The sequence below is a fragment of the Lepidochelys kempii genome, chromosome 11, assembly GCF_965140285.1.
Source record: "Lepidochelys kempii isolate rLepKem1 chromosome 11, rLepKem1.hap1, whole genome shotgun sequence".
In the NCBI taxonomy this organism is placed as follows: Eukaryota; Metazoa; Chordata; order Testudines; family Cheloniidae; genus Lepidochelys; species Lepidochelys kempii.
Genome location: NC_136390.1, coordinates 18,157,654 through 18,176,493, shown reverse-complemented (window position 1 = coordinate 18,176,493; position 18,840 = coordinate 18,157,654). Strand labels below are relative to the sequence as shown.

Sequence of the window (18,840 nt, the reverse complement as noted above, 5' to 3'; positions counted from 1 at the left end):
AGTGTAGACCTGCGCCTTGTTTCAGAATATTTTCTGGGTATAGCCATGGGTTGAATTGTCCAAATTATATTTCTCTTCATTTAGGTGAATTTTTTCCAGTGTCCTTGCCATTGTGGTTGAGAGAGCAGACCAATTCCGCAGTGCAATTACATTCCAAGGAGCCAGTTGTCCCCTCAAATATCCATACACCTTCCATTTGGAGGCTTACAGATCTCAGGGCAGAATTGTGGCCTAAAAGTTCCTTAGCTCCAGGTTCATACTGTAAATCCTACTAAGCCAATGCGGGCTACAGTCATGAAGAACAATCACTGATGTTCTCTAACAACCATTTTTTTCCCAGCTTGCTTCTTCCTGTCCGGACCCCAAGTGTTGGTAAACTAGATCTAGTCAGCATTATCAAGCATATTCTCAAAAACACAATGGGAGGCATTTTCAAAGGTGCCTAAGTGACTTCAGAGTACCTGACACAAAGGAGAAAGTCAGTGGGACATGTCCTCCTAAATCACTTAAGCGTTTTTGAAAATCCCACCTCTGAACATTCAGAACTAGGAAATGCTATTTTTTTTAAACCTAGCACATAGTCGTGCTGAAATCTGTGTGAACACAAATAAACAACAGTTAGCCCAAATGGTATTCTACTGAGAACTCAAACCTCAGGAACATTAGCGTTCAGAACTGATTCCATCTCACCTCCCTCTCCACACATTACCAGAGAGACACTGAGAAATAAGAGAAAGCTCAAAGAACAAAAATGATTATGTGGCAGGAAGGACTGATGTAGGAGAGCTTAAAGAGCTAAATATGTGTAGTGATGTTCTCTTCAGTCTTCTATTAGCCTAACAGTTTGCCCATACTTGAAGGTTGTAAACAAGGACAAGAATGGAACATAGGATAGTAGACTGCGGAGTGATGGGATGAAATTTAGAGAGTGAATGTTTAAGGAAAACTCTCTGGCTCTGAGATGTGTTAGATTGTGGCACAGTCTCCCAGAAGGAACCAGTGAAAGCTGAATTGCTTGGGACTCAAAGATAGATCGGACAAAACACTAGAAAATGGCTTGTAGGGAACAATCTTGCATTACTTGGGAAAGGGCTGCAATGATAACGTCAAAAGAAAAATTAAACCCTTTGTCCAAAAGCTAAAACACTCCCAGATCCTAGTTCCTCTCTTTGAGAGCATTGGTCTTCCACTGCAAGGCCATTACTAAGAGAAACAGGATAGTCTAGTGTTTGGAGAATGGGGCCTGCCCCTCCTGTGTTCTGTTCCTGGTTCTGTCACAGACTTGTTGTGTGACCTTTGAGCAAGTTGTACCTTTATGTTTTAGTTTATCCATATGTAAAATGGGGGTTATAACAGTTACCTCAGCCACAGGAGTGTTGTGAGGCTTCAGTCAGTGGTTTGAAAGTGCTCAGAGATCCTGTGATGAAAAAACCTTTACATTGTACAGCATTTATTATTCCTAATAATAAGAGAGCATCACTTAACAACCACTCTGCTCAGGTTCTTTTGAGTGATAGATACAAGGCACTGGGGTTTATTTACTATTGAGAGGGAAGCAGCATTTCCAAATGGAAGGCTATCTCATGCCATAGAATTTTAATCAGAGTTCCCTTTTGCCCTTGGAAATTAACAAGGAGAATGAACAAAAAATTAAGGGGAGAAAGGATGCCCCAGCAGTTAGGGACAAGCCTGAGACTTTACTGCTCTGCCAGACAACTCCTGTGTGATGTTGGGCAGGTCACTTAGGGTATTGTCTATACTGCAATAAAAGCCCCGCCGCACAGATACGGCTGGCCCAGGTTGGCTGACTCAGGGCTCTCAGGGTTCAGGCTGTGGGGCTATAAAAGAATAGCGTAAGCATTTGGGCTCAGACTGTGGCCCAGGATCTGAGACCTCATGAATGGGTTGGGTCTCAGAGCCCAGGCTACAGCCAAGCCCAAATGTTTACACTGATATTTTTAGCCCCACAGCCAAGCCAAAGTCAGATGATGAAGGCTCAGACTCAGTTCTATGGTTTTTTTTTAATTGTAGTGCAGACATGCCCTTAGTCTCTCAGGCTGAAAGACCTTTGAAAATCAGGACCCCAGTGCTTCAGTTCCTCATTTCCTCATAAAAAAGAGACAATAGTTCTTCCCTTCCTCAGGGGTGCTGTGAGGATAAATACAATAAAGATTCAGAGGCACTCAGATGGGACCCATATGAGTACCATAGACAGGGAGTATTAGATACTATGGTCTGTTGGCACCCAGATGTCATAGCAGTTAGTGCAATATAAAACAGGTAGAGACTAGGCTAAGAGCTTCAGCAGGCAGAGAGTTAGAGCCTTTGGCTGTGTTTGAACCACATTATTTTTCCTACAGTTTCCCACTGTTCCTAATACTAGAGCACTTAAAGCAATATATCTTCGAATCTTGCTCCAAGCAGGCCTAAAATGATATCTAAAGTGCTGGCAGATGCCACCATCTGATCTATACAGACACTCTGACCACCAGCGCAGTTACACCCTTGTTAACAGTGGGAAATTATAGAATGATGAGTTGGCCTTTGAGGGCTGGTGGTGGAAGGCCATTGTTCAGCAGAAAACAAACCACCGACCGTGAAAGGGTGAAACAGTGAAGTGTGAGTCTGGGAGGAAAAAGGTGACTGCAAATATGCAGCAAGAGGAAGGACTTTTTCTTTTAAAAAGCAGGATGTCAAGGAGTGACAGTAAACGCCCTAAAAGAGGAAAGGCCTTTGAAGGGCTAACCTGGTACATTAAAAGAAAGAAAAGTAAAAAATTTGGATTGAAAAGTACATTATCAAGCCTGAAAGCTGCTGACTGGGAGTGACTGGTATGCAGATCTTTTGATGTGTATGGGGAATAGTCTGAGCAGACTCACTCTCTTATGTATTCAGCTGTAAGACGAAGCGCCAATATACATTAAAGCAGGATATATGGATCAAAAGAAAAACAAATCTTAAAGTGCAATTCTTTGAAGTTTAGATGTAAAAATGGAACTTTCATACTCATCAGATCTGCTCCAAGTGTGTATTCACAGACAACTCTGCTTCCTTGAAGTCACAGAAGTACAGCACACACTATGGGAGAGTGAGGTGGAGTCATGTTATTGATTAAGTTACTTACTAATGTCTTACCAGTTAACACGGGCCCACACCTATTGAATACACTGAGATTGTACGTGTGTTTTTAAGGGCATCTATGTTTAGCAACAGGCCTAGACAGTTGTCAGAGTATTATTTGGCCTACAGAACCTTTATCCATGGTATTATGAAAGGAAGACAGATGCCAGCCTGAAACATTGAGCTTGCAAGTTGTGAAGTTAGAAAGAAGATTTTGTGTGTGTTCATTTTTCCAGTAGTAATCTGGACGCTGATGAGAAACAAACAATAACTATATAGAACCATAAGGGGGCCTTTAAAAGAAAGGATCACTTTTCAGATAGAATGACCCTTTGACAGATATTTTGAAAGTGGCAAAGCTGCTCAAGGAAAGAGACTCCATGAATAGGATTTAGAATGGAAACTAAAAGGGGAATGTAAAGTGGTGGCTGATGACTGCACAAGAGAGACGATGGCAAGAGATGGACGTTACCTCATTCATACTGGAAATGAAAAGCACCACCAGGTCCTAGGATATAAAGGGCTGATACTGAACATTACAGCTCTGATTTTTTTTCCCCCCCAAATGAGAGCCTCATAGTAAGCTGTGGCTGAGCATGTGCCTTCTTTCTCAATGCAGCACAGCATTAAATGGCCTCTACTCTACAGTCGCAGAGACTCTCTGCCCTCTGTGCTACTAGGTGCAGTATAATGGCTTTTGTCCCCACAGTGTCTCTTCACAATTGAGGCCATTAAGCTGAAGCTAAGAGATTGAGTGCTTCCTCTTGATTTGTATGGCTTATTTTTTCTCTTCCAGGTTTCAACTCTCTTGTAGGTGGAGTAATGGGATTTTCCATCCTTCTAAGTGCAGAAGTTTTTAAGCACAATGCTTCTGTCTGGTACCTGGATGGCAGTATAGGAATTTTAATGGGACTTACAATACTTGCCTATGGAGTCAAGTGAGTTAAACTTCTTATTTTTGTAATTTGCATTAGCAAGCACATTCATGTGATTCATCATGATCTACAGTGTTAAATGTCCTGCCCGTTAATGAACAAGAGCAATCCTCATTTAGAATGTGTGTCTTCATTTGGAAAGCGTGTGCATACCTGCACATTTCTGGCAGCTAGCTCCTGCACTGGGATCTTGTAGCATGGCAGCTCATATCACGTTACCACAGAGCTTGTTAGTTATTGAAGGCAACAGTGTCTGAAAGAAAAGAATGCTGTTTATTAATTGTTTGAGAACCTGCTCTCCTCAAGTGGATGGGAGAGAGGCTAATTTCTAGGTGGGCCATGGTGTGGTTTCTATAGCACTCTATGGGAGAACAAAGTTTCTAGTCACTGAAAGGTGACCTTGTGGTGAAAAAAAAAATCTCTGCACCCGTGAACATCTAGTCCCTTGGGCATGTTTAGGGTTTATTTGTTCTCAAAATATTTCCTTTAAAAAAAAAGTTAGAATGGTTATTTCTTTCAGAACAAAACAATATTCCATTAATCCTGCAATGAAAACAGAATAGTTATATAACAAAATGGAGCCCATTCATATAACAATTATATTTCACTCAACACATATCTCTTTTGTTAAGAGGTATTTGCTATCCAGTACACCACCTTTAACAAAAGGATTGTTGGTGTTTCAAATATAATAAGTGTCAGCTGACAGAGGCTTGTATATCTTTGGTGTAATAAATCTCTGGCATTTAGTACGGTAGCTGTTAGCACAGTGTGCAGTGTGGTGGCAGTTGGATTTAAAAAACAAAAGCTTGTTTATGTTACAGAGAAGCCAAAAACATATTATAATTTTAGGGCTTTTTGTATTGCTTTGTTTTAGCTAATCTATTTTTGTGTGTACTTTTCTTTCTTTTTTTTTAACACCACATTTTGGCTTTGGGATATTTACCTTTGAAGGATAGATGCATAATTCTGGGGTCAGAATTCCTCTAAAATATTGTTATGGCACATTTCTAAGCCCTCTTTTTCCTGTGTGAAGTATAGGGAGAGGTTAGCATCCATGGCGAATGCTGCAACTGAGTTTAAATTATATACTGGATATTGGCCTCCCTCTCGAACACGACAAAATACACCGTATATTGGCTTGGAAACCGATAGGTCAGCCTAGACCCAAATAATTTTTCTACTAGATTTGAAATGAATGGGATAAGGGATTCTTGAATGGTGACACTAAAATTGGAAGTGAAATCCTTGCCTCATTGAAATCCATGAGAGTTTTGCCATTGACTTCATTGGGGCCAGAATTTCACTGCAGGTCTTCTGGGTGATAAATGTCTTTAGGTTTTTTTCCTCCACTTCGTAGGAAAATAATAATAATTAAAATGATAGAAGCTATTTTATTGGACTCCCTTGCAGAGACCTAGTGCCCAGACCTATGATTTTTAGTTTATAATCCACTTTGAAAAGTTAACATTTTAATTAGGAATGCCACTCCTATAAATGAAGGAACCGTGCTCTTGTAAAATCACTGAAATCTATATTCTACAGCAGAGGCGAGATGGGGACATTACAGCAGGAAAAATGCAAACATGACAGACAGAACCCAGAATCTTTCAAGTATGTCCCTTGACTTCCACACTAGTGCTTTGGATGGCCAGGATCTGCCATGGCCAGTCAGCACTCCAAGCAGATTCCATCTGTACAGCTTGCGAGCACTGCCTTGCCAGGTCGCAGTCATTCTCACTTCTGGGGGGAAGTGCTAACAAGCTCCCATGTCTTTCTGGGGCAGTTCATGCCACTGAGGGATAAGCCTTGCTGTGAGTTCTGGCCAATGAGCAGATTGCACTAAGGGTGCAGTCTCTGCCATTCTCCTCCACCATAACATTTTTTTCCAAAGCAGTCTTGGTGTCAACAGGGGGATACATCCTCTCCCAGGCTGGCAGAGCCAACCCTGCTTCAGCTAGAATTCCTCCAGGGGACTCTCACTGCAGCACTATCCTGCTCCTCACCCCCACCACTCCCACACTGGCCTGTGGCTTTAAGCCATAACCTAGCCCCTTGTGTTTACATCTTCTAAAGTACAGAGAAGCACACCTGGTATTTCGAATGCTTCCGAGGGAGAACCCACCTCCCCACAGCTTCTTAAAGGTTGGGCAGGGCTGGTTCTGGGCCTGGTTTCACTCTGACCAGCAGTGAAGAGATAAACCTTCCTTCATGAGAGTGCCTAATACAACTCCCCTAACTGTATGCTTTCCCCTTACAGCTCGACCTAAACTCACTTGTGCTTTTATTTGCAGGTTGCTTATTGATATGGTCCCACGTGTAAGGCAAACGCGTCATTACGAAATGTTTGAATGAAGACAGATCCCCTCTCCTCTGTATAGACTGAAACTGCAGCATCGTATGTTTTGGCAACTGATATGTTTGGTGCCACTGATATTTCACTGAATATGCAGTTTGTTTCCCATGGTATATTTTCTTTTAAAGTTTATTTTAATGGGAAATCTCTCTGTATAACAGGCAAATATGTGCACTGCTTACAACGCAGCAAAACAGCAGCATTTTCCTTTCAAGTAAGCTATTGAATCCTGTAAGTGACAGTAGAAAACATGCATAATTTGCCATTCCAAACCAGCTGCAGTGTTCTGTGTTCTAGAGTGAAATTGTTTTTATTGATATAATAGATGTCTGTAGATAAGAGGTGCCAGTTTCAGAGCCTTTTTTTTGTTTTTACTTTTTTGTTGGCTCAAACTTTCCAAATTTGTGCTGTAACTTTGAATTACAGCCATTGCCAACCTCTTCAGCTCACAACTCAACAAAGGTACTGTACGTAGATTATGGATGCTAACAACCATCGCTTAAAAAGCACTGAAGTAAATAATATTTTTGTCTCAAGTTAGGAGGATGGACTCCACAGAGAAAACAGCATAAGACCCACTCATTGCTATGATCAGAGTTTAATTTCATACTATTTTATTAGTCCTAAATTATCTAAAATACAAGTGTTCTTCTAATTTGAATTTCATTTTTATTTAACAAATAACGCACACAGTACACTGCTTTGCATGGACCAAATAAGCACAGAAAGTATTACTGTACAGATAAAAGCCAAAATGAAGCACAAGAAGGACCAGTATGAGAAATATGATTCTCACTCTTTTATTGTACCATACACAGATGTGCCAGTATTTGTGACTACATGGTTGCTCTGTTGCCTGATGAAGGTACAGCAGTGACGGCTTTGAACTGCAGTGAAATACAAAGCTATTCATTAGATTTAGGTTATTCTGTAAAAAAATAAAAAACAAAAAACTGTTCACCCTCCACCACACATTCCTATGTATTTCTTAATATCCTACTTATAATATCCAAGAACCACGATGTATACTATAAAACTTATCTATTTTATACAGTACCTGTACGTAACATTTGACAGCTGTTTCCAGAATGTATTGTAGAATAAAGTCTTCCTGTACAGCACCCATTAAACTAGATTCTCTGGTCACTGCAATTTCCTCCATACTTTGTATATTTCAGGTTGGCTTCACAGTGTGCAGAAATGAATCAGTGTTGAGGCATTTCATTTGTTCCCTCGTGGGTGACAAAAGGAGCTATGCTATCATGGAGGTCGGAATAATACATCAAGAAGCAGGGAGATCCACATTCATTTGGTTGAGACCATACAACAGCAGACCTACAATCAAATTGTCGAGGAATTGATAATAGATTGCTTTTTGATACTTTATGTTTATTTGATTCCCAGTCATAAAGCACTTACAAACTGTTGACCAAATTCTGATATCCTTACTCAGGCAAACTGCAACCGAGTAAAAACAGCAGCTTGATGGTTCCACTATGTGATAATTCTATACCCAGATAAAGGCCAAAATACTCAACAAGGTTATGATCTGTATTACCGTAGTGCTGATGAGCCTCAGTCATGGACCTGGATACTGTGGTACTAGGAGATGTACAAACACACAACAAAAAGACAGTCCCTACCCCAAAGCGCTTACAGTCTAAGAGCCAACAGATGGAGGAATACAAGGAAACAATGAGACAGAATTGGTGGTCAGCATGACAGGGTGGGTCTCAATGCACCATCAGCCTAAACACTGTCAAACTTTTCTGAAGTTCCACTCGGTTTCTTCTGCATTCCTCCTTTAGGGATGGTGGCGCCTGGCCCCTTCATCCCCAGAAAACATTGAGGGGGAAGGCCCACAAATGTAGAGTTTGGGAATCTCTGGCAAGGGGACACAGGGCTATCTCCACAGAGGCCTTCACAGCATCTCTCAGCCCCCTGTTACTTTGCCCACTCCCAGCAATCTTTAGCAGATGCGCTACTTTCCCCCACCAAAATGTCCCCTTCTTTAGGGAACAGATACAGACAAGTAATGTAGCCTCTGGCCATGCTTTCCTAGGAAATCTGTAAGAAGTCACTGGGAGTAGCAAGAGCCCCTGGCATGTCCACTCTTGCCCCTTTCATAGTTAAGATCTTAGGATTTAGACGGATCTGTACACACATACTACTGAAAACATAATCAGTTCACCCCTTCCCTCTGTGATGGGACATGTGCTGCACAAAACCCCACTAGTTCTTTAGGACTAGGAAGTGAAGACTACTATACCCAATTAATATTGCTCTGCTACTACAGAAGTGGCTTTACAGTCTTCTATTTCCCCCAATTGTTCTGTATGGAGGAAATATGGGGCAGAAAATGCATCTTTCACTGTGAACTGGATTTTCATTTTCTAGCATTTGGGTCTTTTGTATTTAATTTGGGTTAGTTCAAGTTTGTACAGTGCTTTGCAAACAAAGGTTTTTTCAGTGCTAAGTAGTAGCTGTAATATCCATAATGCCACTGGATGATACTAAAGATCATTACATGCCATTCAGCAGTACATACAGTACTTTTCAGCATCACAGGGAGACAAGACCACAACCGTTAACAAAGTAAGCACCAGGTAAAGTATGGACAGACCTCCACAAAAGCCGTAGCATATTGCAGTGCATTTGCCATAGGTTGGGTTTTTTTTTTAAAACAGCAATGCAAATTTGTACTGTTGCCCAGTGTTAGTATGCATTTGTTGCTTAATTTATCTAATGCAGGAATGCAGATTCAGCATATTCTGTGCCAAAAATATTAACTTGCTGCTAAACATGTATATATACACAATCCCCCCACACCATAGTCTGTTACCATAGTCAGGAAAATCTCCAAATTCCTTTATTAACCCTAGTTTTCCTTTCCCATGCAGTTTGCCCCTGTTGTCCAACATTCTTAGATATCTGTACCCAGTTAGTTTTAACACTCTGGCAATAATTATAATAGTTACGTTTACTTATTACTTTAACAAAAGCTTAGCAAAACCTCAGCAAAACACTGTCTTGCCCTTTATGATCTCTACATATGCCAAGAATGAAAGACTCACTTGGCATAAGGCAGAGCCTTTAATAATACATTAATTTTGGGTAGTGCCAGAAACTATTTTCCAAAGCACAAACTAAATGAAGTCATTCATCAAGCTTTCGCTTAGTCCCTCTTATTGTTCCATCATCCTTTTTCTTTGGTAACTTGGAGCGCCTTGTAGATATTGATGGAACAGATGCTTTTTCACTGATTGAGAAGAGCAGGTTATTTAAGTGTCCTACCCATGAATATTCTTCAGTGGAACCACAGCCTGAATGTAGCTGGAGAACTCGTCATGGCTAGCAGGGTCCTTTTCTGCCTCTTCAGTGGCATCAGTGCTCCTGCACTCTTCAGCCTCACTACTTTTCATAGGAATGGCCCTAGTGGATCAGACTTGAGGTCCATCTAGTTATTTCCTGACTCCAGCAATGGGGGAAGGTGCTAGAACAAGAGAAGGATTAGCCAAGACACTTCCTAGCTTCTAATGTGACTGCCTCTGGTATGCAAGTCACTAACATTTGGATGCACTGAAGAAGATCAACCATTTCAGTCAAGGACTACCTTGAAAGTTGTTTTGCTTGTCAGTGTTGCCTAGTGCTTGGAGTAAACAGGAGCATAGCACTGGAGACATGCTGTTGTGAAAGCAGAGAAGTTAAAAGGTGAACAATTGAGAGGTCTCTCAGTTAGAACTGAATTGAAATGCTTCTGATAAAAAGATATATGGATATACGAACAGGATTATGTCCTTGACTATGTAGTTCACAAACATGAGCTGTGACTGACTCCTCAAGAAAGTAGAATTAATTCCTATTTAGCATTGTTTAAATTAAACTAATTCCAGCATATTTTGAATTGTCATAGGTGCTTTAAAGATCATCTGCGATCATCCAGGAGCCAGACATTCATTGGCATGTAAATACAAAAAAAACCCCTGAAACACTTGTGATGACATTTTAATCCTTAAGAGGAAAAAGCCAAGACAGTAGCAATGGAGAGACATTCTAGTATTCAGAAGTGAAGCTAAACTTATCACAGTTTGTGTGTATTCTTCTGAGAGAGATTGAACTTCATCTTAAAGGGTAATTTTTATGATATGCTGCAGTAGTGAGAGAGATAATTGCTTATTTAATGTACAAAAGAATCCCATGCTAGTAAAACAGCTAGCAAAATCATCAGTGTTTATTTTGTTTTGTTCATTACATATCTGTTATCTAGATCTTAGAAAAATTACGTATCAGACACTCAGTTGGAGTCCAGGAAACAAACAACATAGAGCCTGAGCCTGTTCCCAGAGAACTTAATAGAAGGCAGGATTTTCGAAAGAGCCTAAGTAATTCGGGAGCACAAGTGCCATTGACTTCCATGAGACTTATGCTCCTCAGTCATTTAAGTGCTTTTGAAAAATCTCACCCTTAATGCTTAAATTGAATTATATTGGCCAGATTTCTTTTTTAAAATATGATTTGTTGATCATAGCTGCTGGAGTAAGTTGCTAATATAAAATGGCCCTAGTTCAAGGTGATCTTAGGGAAAGTGTGTGCACACAAGTGCGTCAGAGAGAGAAAGGTCGGTGTTCATGCGAAAAAGGATCTCAGAGCATTGGCTATAGCCAGTCATAAGCGCAGACTGGCCCTGGAAAAACTCTGCCATACTGCAGATTGCAAATACACTTTAATAGCTGATATTCTGGGTATGATACGATTCTCCTGAACAGAGACTGCAAATTATGCCATCCTAGGCAGCAGTTATGCGATACCCACTATTGTATTAATTCAGATGGAATAAAGGGCCCAAAGAATCAAAGGTGTTAACATAACACAGTCAGACAGTTTTAAACAAGGTTCATGGTAGGATATACAGAGACCCCGGCCTGCTCATTACCATGGAAAACACACCTTTAAAAATCATTTGAACCTTTTATTAAAGACAGAGACAAGAAGAAAAACAATTAAATAATTTAAAATGTAAAGTATGAAACAAGGCTTTCCTTTCAACATCCCTTGTTCCCATTAGCCAGAGACAGGGGTTTTTTTTTGGGAAGGGGAGGGGGTAGAGAACCCTGTTGGACAGTCTCTTGGATGGCATACAAGATGGTAACAACTGTACTTTTGGGGAAAGAAGAAGAAGTTAGTAGAGATGGGCTGGAGCTGTCATTGCTGCTGCTGTTAAAGTTCAATCCTGTTTCCTAAAAGACAAAACAAGCGGGGGAAAAGAGGGGACAAGAAAAGAATCACAAAGATAGAAAATGCAGCTTCTGTCTCTGGTGTTGACTTTCACTTTCAGCCTCTCTGCTGGAAAAACACAGGCATGGTACATGGTCTTACCAGCTACTCTGAGACCTGGTAAACTTGCGCCAGCATTGGGCTGTTCAGGGCATTGCATTTAGCTGCTTCTAGGCTTACAGCGCTGTTGCAAAATATGGCTAAGCCAGACTCATTACACAGAAGGCGAAAGGAGAGGGATAGGAATAAGCTAGGCAAGGAGAAAGTGTGATTGGATTGGGGGTGGGGGGGAGTTTCAGCATCCCACCTTGTGTTCAGATTTCAGCCAGTAAAGCTGATGGTGTCATCTGGGTCCCTCTCTCTTTGGTCTGGTCAGGACATCTCTCAGGATTAGGATGTAGGTTCGGGGTCCCAGGAGATGGTGGGGGTGGCAGCTATAATGGTAAAGCTCAAGTTTGCTCTAGTAGCCAATTTTTCTCTCCAAAGTCTCTTTAAGGACCCCAAAAGGGAGGGCAGCATGGAATAAATCTCATTTTTGTTCATGAATTGGGCCTAATTTCTCACGCACCAATTTTGGTTAATTGATTTCCGGTGCTTTACACTTTTCTTGTTTAAGTCCTTGGGTTACATCAGTAGGCTTTTCTGTTCCCACTTGCAGTGTCCCAGAGCCAGGCTCGTGCCCAAGCACAAATGTCTACACTGAAGTTTTATGGCCCTGCAACCCGAACTCCAGTCATCTGACCCAGACCAGCTGCGGGTGTTTAATTGTCAGCATACCCTTAGACAGGCCTGTGAGGCAGGTAAGCACTACCGCCCACCCATCCTCTATTTTAGTGACAGAGAAACTGAATCACAAATTACATTCACTTCCATTTTTACCTAAAGTCAGATTGTTGAACCCAGCTCTTCAGCTAGGAAAAGTGCACTAACATCCTGTGCTCATTTGCCCGCACACATCTCCGCCCCCCCTTGCCTCTAGTCAACAATGGCATGAAAGGAAGCATCATGCTTATCTGTAAGGCATAAGTCTAGAATGTTCCCTACAAATCGTTCTGTTCTCAAAACAGGTTTGAAGCAAAACCCCATATATAAACCTTAACAGACTGGATCCAGATGCGCATTTCAGTCTGGGTCTACAGCTAATATCATCCAGTCCAATCCCTAATGCCCCTGGAATAAAAAGCACTCTTACATTTGGCATTATTCTTGTTGGCAGTAGCAGCAGAGGGGCCAAGGAATGAACGAGGATGGACCTCCTGGTAAGTGTTGAGAGACAATGGGCAAAGTGTGGAAGCTTGGCCTGCTATAGACGCTCGCTCTCCAGGCTATCAGGCCAGCACCTCTCCCAAGGAATGTTTTCACTTTCAGTTTTCAAGTCTCCTAGGATAGTGCATTGATTGGGAAACAAACTTGCTATTTCTTGAACTTCAATCACAAGGTGCTGCCACTTGCTCTGCTCAACGCTGCACCCTCACTGGGAGCTGGCAACCCATGGACCGTGGGGCGCACAAGGACACCACCAGGTTAGTGATGGACAAACACAATAACTGACTTGAGAGACCAACCAATGACATTAAGTCCACAGAGCCCCCAGGAGGTAGGTTTTAAGTAATTCCTCTGTTGAAGGCCTATCACTTTTCTAAATCTGTTTGGCAAGTAAATAGAAAATGCTTCTTTTTCAGGGGTAATGAGACTGCTATCCAAATCAGTGTCATTGCTTTGTGATCTTGTTTCTTAAAGGCACAGGCATTACAGCATTAAAAGTCTCCCACATCCGAAGGATGCTACTTATTGTTTTAAGTCTATATTGAAAGTCATTAACCCTTTGCCTCACCGCAACAAGATGCTGGATACACCAGGCTAATTCAAAATAGGTAGCAAGTACATGAACTGCATTTACTGGGTCAGTGCCATGTGTGTGTCACACAGAAGCCTGAGTTAGACTGGATTACACAGTGGGTCAGGAGGGAGATAGTGAGCACACTATTATGGACGACAGCCAATAGCCTTGTGTGGTGAGCACCTGGCTAGCAGCCAGGTTAGACAGTGCTAACACTGATTTGGACTTGATTCTGTCATCAGAACCCAGCTGCAAGCCCTACTGGCAGAAAGTCCACAGTTCAGCCAACCCACCACACCTTCAGAAATCATGAGTCAGACTCCAAAAAACCATGAGACTTAAAAAAAAAATTAATTGGGGGTATTTATTTGTCCTCTTGTTGAGACCTTTAGGTTTCATATTTCCAAGTTTTTCTCCTCAACCATGAGGACTGGACACTTAAGACAAAACAAAACAATGAAAGCTGGGATCTCAGAGTCACATGACTCCAGGAACTGAGGCTTTTAGCAAAATACCAGATATCATGAGTCTCGGTAGCATCATGAGTGTGTATTTGGTGGACACAGAAGTAGAAACAGCCTTCACCTTCTGCTCAACTCAGCGAGCCTGGGAAGCTCCGAGCGTGCTGGGCTGTGCAGGGCTGGCAAAGGAAGGGGTAAGAGTAGGGCTCCTTGGTAGCCTCTGCCATTGGAATTCCTATGGAGCCCAAACTAGAAATTGAAGCTGACTATCCCAAGAAAGGGTCTTGGTAGGTGACCTCCCTGCCTCTGTCTCAGCTGCCCCTAAAGACATAAACAGGCCATTTGCACTGCCCTGCTCCCGGGGGGTTGAATCAAATTTCACCGTATGTGACCTGTTATCAATTCAGATGTTTCAGTTTCTCCCCTCTGTAGAATGGGGATGATTCAAGGGGATGCTGTGAGCATGTGTACTGGTATTGCTTTGATGATATGAAGTATTAATTGTTAATACCACAATCAGCAATGGCTGCTACTCGGAGGAGCCCCGAAGTCTGCAGAAACTCCTTCCCTACAGGATCTGGAGAAACCCTTTTTACTGCATTGGTGTATTTCTGTTTAGCACGAGGATTCTCTGGCACAGACGCACTGTCTGCTGAAATGCAGTAATGGCAGACAGCGGACTGCAGGTGGACTGTGCCTCTCTCCAAGCATCTCAGTGATGGGAGCAGACCACCACCAGTATGGTCAGTCAGAGCATCAGAAGCAACCAACTGCTAGCCCAGCCTGGAGGCTGCAAATTCTCCCTTCTCCAGAACATTGTGTCAGCAGCCCAATCATTTTTAATTTTTACCTGTTGCAGCAACTGCCTCGAATTAGTATCCAGTAGCGAGTGAGTCCCAGGTTTTTCACAGCAGAAAGACAGCACACAGCTCAGCAGGATTGGAGGCCTCTGTAGGACAAACAGGAGGTGTAGTTCATGCCTATATGTATGAGGCCTCTACAGTGCCTGCCCGCTGAACTATGCCTGTTTAAATCAGTGCAATTAGCACGTGATTTTCAGTAGCATATTGAACCCCGCCCCAAGAGTTTAATACAAAACTTGTTTAACTCAAAGGTTAACCAAATTAGCAAGTTCAGGAATTCGACATAAGGAAAAACAATGACGGGGTTAGAGGTTTAATGCACTTGGACGACTCAGCCTGAATTGCAATGTCCTCCCATGGAGGAGAACAGATGGAGCTCAGAGTCACCTCTTCAGTCCTGACCCACAGAAAGGACAACCATGTCAGAGTTCACGGTGAGGCTTTTGGGAGCTGCAGGCAGGGAGGACTTGGTGGAGGGATCGACACCTGGCTGGGTGAGACCTTACTAAAAGCAGGCCTATAGGTGAAACCACTGGTGCAGGAGGGGGCAGAGAAGGAGATCTGTCCTACGTCTGCTCCCTCTATTATTTTCAGTACAGCAGCAAGATGTGTATTTCCACGCCAGGTCCCACCTTACACCTTACATTTTTTCTTATGTGGTTGCACCTCTGCCCATTTAACTGGCATCACATCCTGTTTGAAACCACCCACCATTTCACAAAAGCCTTCCCATAATGTGAAAAGCTGAACAGTTAGGGGATGAGGTGTGAAAGAGTTCAAATCAGTCCCCAATCTAGCCAAATCAAGGGATGAGCAGTGTACACTGTTCTATTGCTCTCAAGGGCCAAAGGAGTGAAAGGTTTTATAAAACCCTTTCAATGTCCAGTGCTGAAACAGTATTATAAAGGTTCAGGATTTTTCTGGTTTGTGTGGTTTCTTGGCAAACACCCAGAGTTCTAAAGTTGGAAGTTTATTGATCAAAACACAACAAAGAACTAGAAATCAAAACAAGAAAAAGCTGAAATTGAGTAATTATGCATAACAATCAAAACATATTAAAGCCTCTCTCCTTTTGGAGGCAAAATAGTCTCATCTTACCAACAACCCTTCTTTGATGAAAAAGAAAGGGTTAATTTTACTCCCAGTCCTCATGTGTGAAGGGTATTCACTTTTCCTGTTTTTTACAAACACACAGACACCAGGTGGAGGAGAGACAAGATAGAAAAAGGTGGGGGAAAATACAGCTTTTGTTAATGATGTTCTTGGAAATCTGGGCGGCTGGTCAATCATGAATGGATGCTTTAGGCTGGCAGGTCAGTTACACTACCAGTTGCTCTGGACTCTGGCTCACACTTTGGTCAGAATATCACCTGGTTAGCTCTGTTCTCCTCAAACAGGGCAGGGCTGGATGGCCTGTATCTCACTGGGCTGGTGCATGCAATACAGTTGATTTCAGGATCCAGTGAACAACTGAGAGAGAGAGAGAGAGAGAGAGAGAGCACGCGGAAAGGAGGGAGAAGGCAGAAAGTAACACAAAAAAGGAAAGGAGACAGAACAGGATTTTACATGCAACTGACTGGAGCCTCTGCAGCGCTGACATCAGGTATCCCCACTGATGGCTGAGGACTGGATGTCATGATAACTTTCAGGACTCACAGGTGAAGAGCAAAGGTCCTTTAACAAGAGCAAGTCCAGATGGCTTTCCCAAGGAAAGAAACTCCTTCAGTCTGGTCTGCTCCTTCTGTGCTGGAGTTGGGGAAGGTGAGATGAGACTTTTTTTCCCAAGTCTCCTTTTATGAATCCCCAAAAGGGACTTTGGGGTGGAAAGTGTGCAGCATAGTTCATCTCCTCCTCATTTTGTTCACCAATTAAACTCACTTCCGTAAGGCCAACCTGGGCATAGAATCATAGAAGATTAGGGTTGGAAGAGACCTCAGGACATCATCTAGTCCAACCCCCTGCTCAAAGCAGGACCAACCCCAACTAAATCATCTCAGCCAGGGCTTTGTTAAGTTGGGTCTTAAAAACCTCTAAGGATGGAGATTTCACCACCTCCCTAGGTAACCCATACCAGTGCTTCACCACCCGCCTAGTGAAATAGTGGTTCCTAATATCCAACCTAAACCTCCCCGCACCCCACTGCAACTTGAGACCATTGCTCCTTGTTCTGACTGACAACAGCCAAGCTCCATCCTCTTGGAACCCCCTTCAGGTTGTTGAAGGCTGCTATCAAATCCCCCCTCACTCTTCTCTTCTGCAGACTAAACAAGCCCGGTTCCCTCAGCCTCTCCTCATAAGTCATGTGCCCCAGCCCCCTGATCATTTTCACTCCCTCCTCTGGACTCTCTCCAATTTGTCCACATCCTTTCTGTAGTGGGGGGCCCAAAACTGGATGCAATACTCCAGATGTGGCCTCACCAGTGCTGAATAGAGGGGAATAATCACTTTCCTTGATCTGCTGGCAATGCTCCTACTAATTGCAGCCCAATATGCCTTTAGCCTTCTTGGCAACAAAGGCACACTGTTGACCCATATCCAGTTTCTCATCCACTGTAATCCTCAGGTCCTTTTCTGCAGAACCGCTGCTTAGCCAGTTGGTCCCCAGCCTGTAGCTGTGCACGGATTCTTTCGTCTTAAGTGCAGGAATCTGTACTTTTCCTTGTCAAACCTCATCAGATTTCTTTTGGCCCAATCTTCCAATTTGTCTAGGTCACTCTAGATCCTATCCCTACCCTCCAGTTTATCTACCTTTCCCCGCAGCTTAGTGTCATCTGTGAACTTGCTGAGGGTGCAATCCATCCCATCATCCAGATCATTAATAAAGATGTTGAACAAAATCGGCCCCAGGACCGACCTCTGGGGTACTCCACTTGATACCGGTTGCCAACTAGATATTGAGCTGTTGATCACTACCCTCTGAGCCCGACAATCTAGCCAGCTTTCTATCCACCTTATAGTCCATTCATCCAATCCGTACTTCTTTTACTTGCTGGCAAGAATACCGTGGGACACCGTATCAAAAGCATAGGTAACTTTGTTCCTACATTTTCTTATTTATAAAATCCAACCTCAACATCGTCCTTGAGCCTTATCAAGCAGGCCTTTTGTGCTTGGACTACTTCAATTTCTCTGCCTGGGTCTCTTGCACCTGCTTGTAACATCATTATTGAAAACAACTTGACCTACTTTTTATGGTTCCCAAGCAGGCAAAATAAGGCCCTATTGTCACCACACTAACAACAATTCAATTTGATGCTAACAGACGTTTTAGTGCTTTGGCACCTAGATACATTGGTGGGCAATAAGACCACAGATTAGTTTTGCATCTGCTTTAATCCAGAATGATGGGGTGCATGCTAATGAGATCAAACAAGAGGGGTAACTGCATGAATACACACATGCTTTACTTCCCTGAAATGGAAACAGTTCTGTGGCATGGAATAAAGGGCCTTTGAGGAGCAGGGCCAGGAATCTGCCTCAGAAAAAGATCACCACGTGTGTTCAGATAGCCATGACAAACTAAACTATTTAATGTAATTAAGGGATCAAACATACAGCTGAGATTCTGAAGCCAGATGACAACTGGCAGGCATCATGCAATTTCTTCTTGTGTTCGCCACTTTACATTTGTTTTTTAAGTACAAATACTACGTATTTGGGAAAGTTTGAATGTGATGTTACTAGTCAGTGTAAAAACATTAGGAAACAGACACCCAGAAATTGACATACAACTTGGGTATGAGTAGTTATAGGATTTTACAGTGTTATATAGGACTCGTCAAAACACAGGAGAAGTGGGTTAGGTACCAGTAAGAGGAGGTTACTTACTTGTAACTGGAGGTTCGAAAAGATGCATGGCCCCATTTGTATTCTAAACACAGGTGTGCATGCGTGCCATGTGCTGGAGCTGGAAGCATTCAGCAGCAGTGTCTGTTGAAACACACTGGCATCTTACATTGCCACGTGCTCCAGGCCAGGTTATAAGAGGCTG

The 18,840-nt window shown here is 42.6% G+C and overlaps 1 protein-coding gene and 1 long non-coding RNA gene across 4 annotated transcripts in view; one reads left to right on the top strand and one right to left on the bottom strand.

The window, feature by feature from the left end:
* The window catches only part of TMEM163 (transmembrane protein 163), a 158,318-nt gene extending 150,472 nt beyond the window's left edge, over window positions 1-7,846 (top strand). Inside the window, exons 7-8 of the mRNA XM_073305305.2 lie at window positions 3,917-4,058; window positions 6,350-7,846. Coding sequence (XP_073161406.1) covers window positions 3,917-4,058; window positions 6,350-6,410 — 203 coding nt within the window. The 3' untranslated portion in view covers window positions 6,411-7,846. The remainder of the gene's footprint in view (window positions 1-3,916; window positions 4,059-6,349) is intronic.
* LOC140895500 (uncharacterized) overlaps window positions 1-14,988 on the bottom strand; it is a 36,351-nt gene extending 21,363 nt beyond the window's left edge. Inside the window, exons 1-3 of one of the 3 annotated variants that reach the window (XR_012154216.1) lie at window positions 14,837-14,988; window positions 11,993-12,119; window positions 4,209-4,308 (exon numbers count right to left, since the gene is read on the bottom strand). This is a non-coding gene — a long non-coding RNA (uncharacterized LOC140895500). Of the gene's footprint in view, window positions 1-4,208; window positions 4,309-11,992; window positions 12,120-12,877; window positions 12,968-14,836 lie in introns of those variants that run through there. The other 2 variants (XR_012154215.1, XR_012154217.2) reach the window with 2 other exon arrangements.
* Between the last annotated feature and the right edge of the window lie 3,852 nt (window positions 14,989-18,840).